This window comes from Anomalospiza imberbis, chromosome 6 (genome assembly GCF_031753505.1).
Source record: "Anomalospiza imberbis isolate Cuckoo-Finch-1a 21T00152 chromosome 6, ASM3175350v1, whole genome shotgun sequence".
Taxonomy (NCBI): domain Eukaryota; kingdom Metazoa; phylum Chordata; class Aves; order Passeriformes; family Viduidae; genus Anomalospiza; species Anomalospiza imberbis.
Window position 1 is genome coordinate 43,311,905 of NC_089686.1, and position 12,258 is coordinate 43,324,162.

Consider the following 12,258-nt stretch of genomic DNA (forward strand, 5'->3'; position numbering starts at 1 on the left):
ACCAAGCCTCAACTGGCAAAGCTTCGACAGTTACTGAAAACAAAGGATTCTGAACTCTTCAGAGCAGGAGTACATACTACCTTGTGTCAGAGGGGCCACACTCTTCTCTCCCACCCATATAGCTGACCTTTACTCAACTCCAGCTTGCTGTATTTCAGTGATGCAGAATCTAAGCTATAGCTGTTATTTGGAATCATCTGTGAAAAAATCTAAAATCTGACAGCCTTTCAATGCCAATTCCTTTAATGGATGAGAACGCTATTTTTTCCTCTGTGTGGAAGGTGGTGGCGGGTGGTTTGAGCAGTTACTGTTTTAATTTTAGGAGTTGTTCCACGTCAATTTTGATCAAGACAAAAAGTTTGTTGGAAACAGGAATGTTTATTTTTTGCAGAACTGAAGTAACTCAAAATACAGAGGAAAAAAAAAACATATTCCCAGATTTATTCACTCATATATCTCTATATATTTAAAGAGTTCATAGACTATATATTTAAAGAGTTCATAGACAATTAAAAACTTTTAATTGCATTACTGAAAGAACAAGGTAAAAGGCAGTTTTAGGACCAGCTTTTACTACTCAGGAACTGAGTGAGTACCAGATATAAGCAAGAGTAGCCACAATGCTATTCTGAAATCCAACAGCTTGTTTTGCTCCTATGGAGAAGTCACTCCAGCACACCTACCCTAAGCCAGTACAGGATCCAAGGCACTGTGACAGATTAAATGACAAATCTCAGAGATGCCATTTACTGGTCATGCAGATAAGAACACTAAATAAGGGTACAACGAGGAGCTACATTCCTCCCATAAAAAGGTCATTCCAACAGCCCTGCACAGAACACCTCTGACTCAGTCTTCAGCTTGTGATGATTTGACATCTGTACCCATTTTCTCTTCAGACAACTCTATAATGGCCTTCAGCTCAGCTTCAGAGAACTTCGGGGTCAGTGCCACATTGTCATAATCAAATTCTTCATCAAGTGAGAATGGTTGAACATCATCGCCCAGTAGCTGTAATGAGGAAAAACAGATACATAAATAATAGTGCTGCAAGTGATAACAAGGAAGCTCAAAATATAAACTTCTAATTAATATTTAATTAAACTATTTTTTCTGACTCTAACACTCTCAGCTGATTAAGCTCTTTTTAAGTAAAAGAATAAATTCAATTATTCAATTTGACCTAATTTAAGCCATTTAATGTGCCCCATTTGTATTGTACTGTATCTGAATGAATATCATTAACTAGTTTTGCTCAAGGCAAGGAATCTAAAAACTTCCCTTGCACACATCTATTATATTCCTGCCACTTGTAGCAGCAAGGCTGTGGGGATATGGACATGTTATATGCAGCTATGTTAAATTTCAAAGACAGTTTCCATGTCATCAAAATTTGGGTTAGTATTACAAAAAGCTGCAGCATACATGCATCTGATACAAATGTAACATGCTTCCCTGAACACAGCTGCAGAGAAGGAAAGGCCTGCAATGAGCAAAATGTCAAATAATCAATTTTCAGACTCCAATAATTTTTTTCACCACCTCAGAGACACAGAATTGGCTAGTTTGCATTTCTTGCATGATGAACAGAAGAATCTTACTGTATTTCCCAATATGTGCTTTGTTGACATACTGTATCGCATTTCTGTATTGCTTCTGGTTGAAATATCTTAGAATAACCACTCTGCCTATAAAATAAACCAATGAAAACAAATAACTATGGCAGGCTCCATGCTGATAAGAAACTGCAGGGGGCCACAACAAGAAAGGTTTATGGTAAGCAGTTACATTAAATGAATTCCAGGACAACACAGGAGACACATCTTCAATATCAAAACTGTGTAGGAATGCTCCCTATCCCTTGAGAAGTTAATATAAATTGTCTAGAAATGTGTTTCAAAGATTTAAGTATTTCAGCACCAAATCAGCAAAATGTTTAAACACATGCTTATTTTTCCAAGCTTTTGACAAGTCTTTGATGAAGCCCATGACTAGTGATGTATATGAAATTAAGAATACATGTACTTGCTGAAAAGCAGGAAGAACACTCAGCATCCTATGATCACTGCTCAGTTTAGAAGGCACAATCCTGCACAATTTGATGTGATATTTTGGTAAGAAGAAGCATTGACACTGTTAATGCCATCTAGTAAGTCAGAGAATTAGTAACTGGATTCCTCTCTGGTGGCCAAATACTCGATAGACATGGCAGAGAGCATCTGTGTAGTATCTATATCCTTTATTAATAAACTGTAATTTGCATGAATAATCAGGAAATAGTTTTTATGGGGCTATATAATTTTATTAATCATCTATATTGCTCAGTTTTCTAGGTATCTGGCTTACATGTTGGAGCTGCCAAATAATCCTGGATGCAGATGAGTAGATCATGGGCATTTATAAAAGGGAAAAACCTTGTAGATAGAGTTGGTCTAGAAAAAACTATTCATTCTGCACACAAAGATTATCTAGCTTATGTCCATAGACTACTTCAGGTAAACCATCATTAACTTTTATAGATAGCCCACTTGAAAGATGTTAACAGGAGATAAAGCTTGCACACAGACTCTCATTCCCATTAGAGATAAAGCCAACTCCTTGAGCTCCTCAGCATATTCATGCTCATTTCTATCTCTTCCACAGGCAGAGCCTTGTACAATTCATTGTCAGTATGATTACCAGCAACTGTGTAACAAATGGTGGCAGTAACCACGGTTCTACTACCTGTCTTTCATTTGCAGAAATCCAAAGCACTCTTCTAAAATGCAATGCAAGGCGTGAATATTTTTCAGTTATTTTGGTTGTAACAATATTTTTTACAACATTGCGCTGCTTTTGACTGGGGTAGAGTTCATTTCCTTCACAGTGGCTGGTAGGGGGCTGTGTTTTGGATTTGTGCCGATTGGTAATACAGAGATGTTTTTGTTATTGCTGAGCAGGGCTCACACGGAGCCAAGGCCTTTTCTGCTTCTTGTTCAGCCACAGTGGTGAGGGAGCTGGGGGTGCAGGGGAGGAGACACAGCTGGCACAGGTGACCCCAACTGACCAAAGGGATATTCCACACCACATGTGTGTGGAATCGTCAGGGCATAAAGTGGGAGGAGGAAGGAGAAAAGGGGAGTTTGGAGTGATGTCCTTTGTCTTCCCAAGTGACTGTCACATGTGGTGGGGCCCTGCTCTCCTGGAGGTGGTGAGCACCTGCTCACCTGTGGGAAGCAACAAATTAACTCCTTGGTTTGCTTTGCTTATGTGTGAGGCTTTTACTTTCCCCATTAAACTGTCTTTATCTCAACCCATGAGTTTTCCAGTTTACCCTTATGATTCTCTCCCAGTCCTGCTGATGGAGAGCAAGCGAGTGGCTGTGGGGCTTGGTGTCTGCCCAGGGTTAAACCACGACACACATCTAAGGCAACTGAGCTAAGAAGAGTTCAAACTACAGTAAGCTTTTATAGGGATTTTACAAAAGCAAATCTATTTTCCTCTCTCAATAGAGTTACAGAAAGTATACACACATCCACTCTGACCTTGTCATGGCCTTTATGTCATTCCATGAACATTTTATGCAGACACAGCAAAATACTGGAAAAACTATTGTTTACAAAACTCGACCCCATTTGCTAACTGAAATAAGATGCCAAAATAAAACATACCCAACTTCACTCTGTTAACAATTTCTCTGTTACCCGCTCATTGCACATTTGAAAAGTTTATTCACACTGTATATTTATTTATCAGTGTGCTTCATCTCTCAAATGAATACCCAAAGCATTAGGGATTCCTTTTTTTTTCTTCTTCTTCTTCTTCCAAGAAGCCATTGACTTCAAACTTCCATGAAGACAAGCAATCTAAAACTTATATACTGCAAACTGCAATTTTATTCTATGTCAAAAGGAAGACATTTTACAATAGAACACTGAATTCTCTGAGCTGATCAAGTTATTATCTTGTTATTTTTGCCTAAGGAGCTGAGAGAAATATGTGAATTTCAGGTGTCTAATTTAACATCTAATTGAAATCTTTTTGAGAACTCTCTGGGAATAGAATCCTGCTCTATTAGAAAACTGCCAGTCTGCTTAAGATTGCTTCTGTGATTTACTCTCTGAAGAAAAAAAATCACTTTCATTTACAGTTCCTGTATGTCCAAATTAAAGGAGGGAAAGAATGCAATATTCATATTAACAACTGAAATATATTGCTAGAGGTTGTTCTACCAAGTAATATTGTAAATAAAATACCTTAAAGTTGATGTTTTCAGAAGTCTATTAATAATTGCCAACTTGGTTCATTTATTAATCTGTGATGAGTTACACTTAGCTAAACAGCTTGTCTCTGTCCTTCTAAAACTTGTATTTCTGTGTAATTATGGCACTCTATGACTCACTTGTTCAAATTATGTAAAGCTTGCACGTACACTCACCAGTGATTTCATTACATGCTCAAGGGAAAACTTACTAGTTCACTAACAATAAATAAAATTAAAAAAAAAAACCAAAGAAGTGTGGGGAAAACATACATGCTACAATTTCATATAAGCTTAGTGTATCCTGGAGTACCTGGGAGAAAAAAAGCTTGTTTGAGCTTGGGGCACTGGACTAGAAGTCAATAAATCTTGGCCAATTTTCCACTTCTGCTTCATCATTTTGGACAAGTCATTCAATCTCTGTGTCTTTACTGGCCTCTGAGAAGATATAACTCTTCCATCTTCTTTGACTTCGTCAATCCTGTCTTTAAGTTCTTCCGTGTTCTTGTTGCATTTATGCATAGCATGTAGCAGAAACAAACCTCAGGTGATGCCTAGCAGTAAAACTTTAACCAAAGGAACTCAATGGAAGTTGTATTTTAGGGGATAAATGCTGCTATGCCACAGATTAAGATAAAATTACAGATATGCTAAGTACTTTTTTGAATGCTCAAACTACAGAAATAAAGGGGAATAAAAGGGCAGATTTCTTCTTTCCTAATCTGAGCCATACAAAAAGTAGGTTTCTAGACTAAGGTAGTCAGCCAAAAATAGCCCAGCCTGAGCTATATTGGATGGAGATACATTACATCTTACAACAAATTCCTACAGCAAGTGGGATTAATCAGCTTCTGGAGCTGCTTATTTCTGCCTCTTGGTGACTGGAGGACTAAAACTACATTTAAAACTGAAGTTAGGTGAGATGAATCCCACTTTGAATGAATGATTGTAGCAAGTGGATGAAAACTATGCATCAACTGCACTCGTGTATGCAGAGAAGGAAATAACGAATAAAGACACAAGGAAGCAGGAATTAAAACATAAAAATACTATAATATCTTTTATAAAAATATATTAAATAGAAATAAAGGAGAAAATAAATTTTTGGGTAGGGGAGGGAAATGTTCTGTGATAATCTACTTCAAACAAAGAATGAATGCTGGTTCAATCTGCAGTGGCCTGTGGGAGGGAGGTCATGTATGCTCCACTGTCGATAGTGAAATCCTGAAATACATCTATGTCTAAAGAGAGGAAAGAAAGATGAAGCAACACTGGTGGACAACACAAATAATTTGCTGTGTCATTCACGAAGCCACTTCCTAAAAACCTTTTGACAGAAAAACATTTTCAGGGAGACAAGTTGTTCTTCAACAATTATCCAAGTTATAAACTGGGTCTTAGCAGAGCTGCTTTTTTTAAACTTTCCCTAGCAATATGCTGAGAGATACACAATTTACCCTAAAGTGCCTCACAAGTGTTTCCATAGCATAGACATTTCTCATCCTGCTATTTTTCCTACAGAATGGTCTTCCATTCTCTAAGAAAACCAATTAGACAGCCACATTATGTTGCCCTTCCCTAACAGATTTGTTTTGATGGACAGAGAACAGTCTCATTTTGAAGCAGAGATGTCTCCAGGGAAAATCTTTTTCTCTTTCTAAACTAGTCCTGCCATAAGCAATGCAAGACTTAATTTTCAAGGCAATGACAATTTGAAGCACTGAGGGACTTTAAAATGGACCTGTTCAGTCCTGATGGTTCTAAAAATCAGGCCACAGTTATATTATCTAAATGAAGGCAAAAATATGTTTATAATTTAGGGGGAAGGCTGCCTTCATTTTAAGTAGCCCGGCACCAACCAAATGGTTGTGGAAATTGTCTTTCTTCTTGAAAAATGCAGCAACTCATAGCCAATGTAATAATACTCAGTTTCTTTCATAACCCAAATTTCCCTCAAATGGAAATGAATTTTGCATGCAGTCGTATCTTTATCTATTTTTCATGAACTATAGTTTAAAGAATCATATGCAGTCCTTTATGAACACTGCAGGCTGCTACAACCCTTCTTCTTCTTCTCTACAGAAGTTATGAAATGAGAAAGCGATAAAGCCTCATTCTAGTTTTTTGGGTGTTATTTTGTGTCCAATGGATATATCTAAAGGCAAAACCTTGAATTATGTCAATCCTTAGGGAAAAGAGTGAGTATTTTTATTCACCGAATGGTAGGTATTAAAGCTTGAAAGGTCATTTTAGAACATCTACTTTTTCCCAAAGCAGACTTGTTCCTTATAGTAAAGAGTTTATTGCAAGGAACTAAAGACAACTGAGTCCAGGAAAGGAGGCACCATATGCAGTGCTATAACACCAAACCTTCATTGGTCACGCATCATTTATAAACTTGATTTAAGCCTCACGGGAACATCAATAAGCATATGAAACTATCAAAACTGGCCCACTTTAGCTGGAAGCTAACTTCAGCTTCTATTGCAATGATCAGGCAGGGGAAAAGAGCAGTGAAGAATCCTCTGCAATAGAAACACCCCCAAAGTTAATGCTCACACAGACTGTTTGGATAGGAAGCTTAATGACTTAAAATAAGCCTGTAAGCAATCCACACCTTCTGCTGCAGTTTGAGAAGAACTGAATTTCTGAAGGAAGACAGCAATTCTAAATTAAAGCTTGCACTGACTGTGTCTGATTAAAAGGCTCAGAGGCCATAAAGTAAACCTCTCCACATCAGACCTTGACAATGCAGTTTCTCAGCAGCATCTTGCTACTACTCATTTCCAAGGGACCAGATCTTAATTCTGACCACAATATATTCTAAAATATTTTTTTTTTCTTTCAAGTGTCATGTTAAAGAGATCATTCACTACCTCCCTGCTGCAGAAAATGGCTCCCTTACTAAGCCAATGAGTATGCCATAAGATCATGAGATCACTGGAAAATTAAATGGTCTATCATTCTACATAAGCAAGGGTAGCTAAAAGGCTTAAAGGGCAAAGGCTTACTTGAATATTCTGTGAGTTACACAAATTAAATATTAAAAAGCCCACGTACCACTTGAAGTATTGAAGTGCACATTTTGAAAATGTAAGATTATATAGTAGCAGTGTGCAAGATAAAATAGAGTGTTTATTTCAATTCTTAACATATTTAAGAATTCATTATTCATTTAAAAATTAATAATATGACTTGTTAACTCACAGCAGTTCCACATACTACATCTATATCCCTCTGTTTTTGTGGAAATAACAGTAGAAGCCAACAGGAAAAATAACAATACCCCAAACCCCCAAAGTTTGAATGAATACATCTGACCTCATACCTCTTGGGCTTTGCTGTCTGATGGCTGGGGAACTGACCAGGCTCTGAACTTCGGCTGAATAGGCTTATCAAAGAAGGGTGTACAGCAAGCCATTGTCTCTTCCACCTCTCCTGGAAGAACTAATGATCCTGCTGAATAAAAAAGAGTCAACCTTAACCTTCCACTCAATGCATAAATTAGCAAAATCCTGCTAAAATCCTGTAGTGCTCAGATATGGGCAGTAGCTTGTCAGAGTGTGATGTAGCTATTGTTGCATAAGCTATCATTAAAACAGATCCACGCAGTCCTGAGATAAAATCTAGGTAGCAATACTGTACTAAGGAAAAATCAAACTTGTCTGGTACCTCTTCGTTCTTAAAGGTGCTGAATTAAAATCTGGATGCAGATGCTCTTAAACTCAGAGAGCACCTGGGATTACATTCCTTTCTTTCAGAACAAAGATGGAAGGTCTTCAGCAGAGATATCTGCAGCAGAAGTTATAAAACACCTTGTCTTGCCATTGATGAGCTGAGCAGGCTCATTAATTTCTCTTTAGCAAGAGCTTCACCACCTGTACATTGGGCACAAAGAATCATTGCAAAGCATCTTACTATGACTCTCACAAAACATTAAGAAAAAATACCTGGTAGAACGACTAATATTCCCCACTGCAGTGCTGGATGACTCTCTTGTCTAAGGGTATTTCACGGATGTTTGTTTCTCCCTGAGATTTCCAAAAAAAGGTACTTGAGAGGACATCCCCCCTATCTGGGATGGAGTGACATGCAACCTTTCTATACAGCCAGGATTTGTTCCACAGTTCACAAATGAACAGCTTTTCTGAATCACTTTTCTTTTACAAACTTCAGCAAAACATTCATACGGGGACCAGTGGGTTTGCATTCTGTGACAGATCAGAAGGATATGCCTTAGGTTTAGAAATATCTTCTAACATGAATCAATCTCAGCTCTGCCACAGCACAGATGTGTCCATCGAGTCTCAGAAATGTTTTTATGAAAGAACTTAAGGGGACCATATGTCTTACAATTTAGTCAAAGGATTATGTAAATCTACCTACTATTTTTTTCAGCTGATACACAAGTTTCTTTACAGTTTTATACCGCATTTACATTTATCTTGTAATCTAAGAATAAATTTTCAAAGCACTGCTTAAATGTTACTTAATGGAAGCAACAAGAGAGTACATAGATCCAGGGTGAAACGGGTAAGTGTCTATTTATCTCTACCTGCACAATTTTACCACAGTAGTGGAGTCATGGACCTCTCATTCCCCTGTGAACCTGCATTTGGAAATAAAGATTTCCTAGCTAGATCTTCATAAAAAATCCATGATCAAATTCATAATTTTGTTTTCTTCTGGGAATAGTTTACTATTTAAAAGCCAGCAGGGCTTCGAATTGCAAAGTAGAATGCTCTTTTTAAAAGAGTTGAATTAGTTCCCTTGAGTATTTAATTTCTGGATTTTTGTCTCTTGTTCCATGATAAGTGGGTTTGTTTTCATCCCTATTCTCTTGGTTGCTTATGTCTATCTCCAGCCATGTAAGTGCTTTCAGTCCTTGTTCTCGGCATAGCATCTGTTCAGATCCTGCACCAGTTATATGAGAAAATTTTCTGAAAAGGACAGTACAGTCCACAGGCTATGTCTACACATGCTCTGCAGCTGCTTTTTTCATCATTTGGGTCAAAAGTATTTATAGGACAGAAGGAAGATGTGAATGCTCATTTAAAGACAATGGCATCTTCCACTGCTGTTTCAAACTTGCAACCTAGATCTACATCCTTACTAAAGTAAGGGAAGTCTGGACATCAAGAGGTTTTTATCACCTACTGATATAAACACTGATTAATTCTGCACTAAGAGCTTCTCCCCCTCAACAGACCAATCTGCAGAGAGAAGATGAGGAGGAAGCACTGTTATGCAACAGCCTGGCAATGGCTCAGAAAGATAACACTTAAGAATTAGGACAACAGAAGGAAATTTATTTTTGCTTTTAGCAAGAAGTGCTTGTCATACTCAGAATGTCAATTCCACTTTTTAAGGCTTGTTAGTAATGCAAACAATGTTTCAAATTCCCTTCAATCACCCTGTAAGAATGTAATCAACCTTTGTTTGCCAGTAGACATGCCAGAAATGAGCTTTGTCTCTCTCTATGCTGGCTGTGTGACAGCATATGAAAGTCTAATTGGTAAACACTGCTTTCCCTGATAATGTTTAATAAAGAAACCCCTTCAGTGAGAAAAAATTAGAGAGTTTTGACAGTCGTCCTTCTCAGTGGGGGCACCCAAAGGAACTCCAGGCCATTGTAAGTTCTAGCCAGTACCTCACAGCTTGTTTAAGCTGCTGCTACAGCACTACTGGATGATGATCCTAATTAAGCTGCTAATTATGTTCTCAGTGGAGGTGATTAATTAGCAACAGGAAAGCCTTGGATACTGCCAATGGCACCATATATAGAGATAACTCAACAGGCAGTGATACCAAAAAAACGGAGAAGACATTTTGAAATGCACCTCTCATACCATGAAGAATCAACTCCCTGGATGATATGGCTGACTATTTTACTCAAGTCCAGCATACTTTAATAACAGCATATTTGGAAAATGAACAACACTCTTTAGTCCCTCCCTACCACATCCCAGAAAGTGATTACTAAATCTGTCAACACTGCTGAGTTGGAGTTTTTTCCTTATTGTGTACCATAGACATCAATTTTGAGTACAGAAAAAAATAATCTACTGCCACAAGTCTGCTTTTAACTTTCAAGAGTGAAGAAGTTCAGAGTTTTGTCTATAACTTTAGTGTAGCCAAATGATGCCCAGCTATATATACACTGACAGCTATATATACACTGACACAGGTTTTACCACTTTCAGACACTACATTTCACAAAAATGCTGTTGATGGGGAGTTGAGAAGAGAGTGATAACAAAAAAAGCTTAAAAGCTAAATTTTGCAGTCTCCCCTAATTCTCATGCTTCAGGCTGTTACTCCCAAAGAGCTGCCTAGTGTGAAATCATCTAAAGGCAGTGTTAAATGGATTGCAGAGACCAGAGAAGAAAAACAAGAAAGGGATTCACCAGCTGGGGGGGAGCCCCATACTTTAAAAATTCTGCCTCATTTAACTCTGAATCCTCTTCCTCAACATTATTTTTCTGGATATAAGGATAGGCTCAAAATATAAATGGAGAGGCACAGATTATGAAAAATAAAAGATGGTGATATAATTTGCAAAAAAAAAAAAAAATAATCAATAGTTATGCTTGGCCTCAGCTTCAAAGTAACTGAGTCAATCAGGTTCTCCTCAGCCTCTGGGGGGTTACAGACAACTGGGACCTTGAAAAGACAAGTTTGCAGTACTGCAGTGCCCCATGCTGGATTAGGATGAGGCAATTATATCCTTGCCTATGAAGCCTCACCCACACATTTAATTAGTCCTGTTTAAACTTTCTCTTGTATTTAAACAATAGCACACTCAAGATCTCCAGACATTCTTTAACATATTTGGTACTTTACTCAAATATTACCTATTATTACCAAGCTACCCCTCAAGCCCTGCAGCAAGAAATTTGTAAGCAGTCCTGGAAAATCCTGTTGCCAAAACATAGGCACTAGGCAGCATCCATCCATCCCTGGAGAAAGCCTGATCATCTCTATTGTTGCCTTAAGCTCCTTACAGTTAGAGATTAAACTCAGGGAGAAAGAGTGATTACAGTACACCAAGCCCATGCTGTCTCTACATGATGCATTAAGGCTGTGGTTTAGGGCAGCAATTTCACTTTGCCAATCTTGGGTTACGGTGCTAAAGTCCCACAATGCAAAGCATTGCCCCCGTTTCAAGCTTTCAGCCCAGTGCTGTCAAACAAAAGCAGCTACAATGAATTTGCATTCTGGCCAAATCTGTGGGCTGTTTTTCCTACTCCTAAGAAGCAGTCACATTCACTCACACCTTAAAAGACACTGAACTTGCCAGATAAATTGGAAAAAAACCCAAACTGCACCCCCCCCCCCCCCAAAAAATCCCCAAAAAAATTTCACTAGAATGACTCTTCCAGGACATCTGCCAAACAGCACTGGTTGGATGGGATGTTTTAGCACCTATTTTCTACCATGCTTCTCATACTGTCAGCTTTCAGCCAGTTGCCCTTAAGTGTGAATATTTATTGTATAAATGTACAGTTGCTAACTCAGCTAACTGATCTGCCCTTTAAAGCTATGTGAAGCACAGAGATATTGAAATGCTGCCAATAACAAAGAGGGATAAAGGCTTGTTGCAATTTACTAGCAAGGTATTTTTTACTGGGTAAAATAAACGATATTTTTAAGCTTGTTTTGACAATATGAAGTCTTAAATCAATCATTTGTTCTGACATAAGGTGGCAGCATTTAAAAAGGTCAACAACACAATGTCTCTAATTTGTGTCACAATTTACCACATTTATAAACTAACTGGAATTCTTCAGAATTAATCTTTCATTAAGGTATTCACTAGTGATATTATTCTAGATTACCATTACAAGCAATAGAAGTGACATAATTTTATATTTTAAATTGCATTTTGTTGCTAAGGTTTCTACAGGACTAAGATTTTACCTCTCTTTGTATGAAGCTGTTGAGTGGATTTTTACATGCAAGACAACTATCAAACCATAGGTGCTATTTTCTGCACTTAGGAGTCAAGGAGAAATTTT

At 37.8% G+C, this 12,258-nt stretch overlaps 1 protein-coding gene across 2 annotated transcripts in view; it reads right to left on the reverse strand.

The window, feature by feature from the left end:
- Positions 1-358: 358 nt before the first annotated feature.
- The window catches only part of IFTAP (intraflagellar transport associated protein), a 28,086-nt gene continuing 16,186 nt past the window's right edge, over positions 359-12,258 (reverse strand). The window contains exons 5-6 of one of the 2 annotated variants that reach the window (XM_068193744.1): positions 7,569-7,696; positions 359-1,011 (exon numbers count right to left, since the gene is read on the reverse strand). In XM_068193744.1, the coding sequence (XP_068049845.1) occupies positions 850-1,011; positions 7,569-7,696 (290 nt within the window). In that variant the 3' untranslated portion in view covers positions 359-849. Of the gene's footprint in view, positions 1,012-7,568; positions 7,700-12,258 lie in introns of both variants that reach the window. The other variant, XM_068193743.1, reaches the window with a different exon arrangement.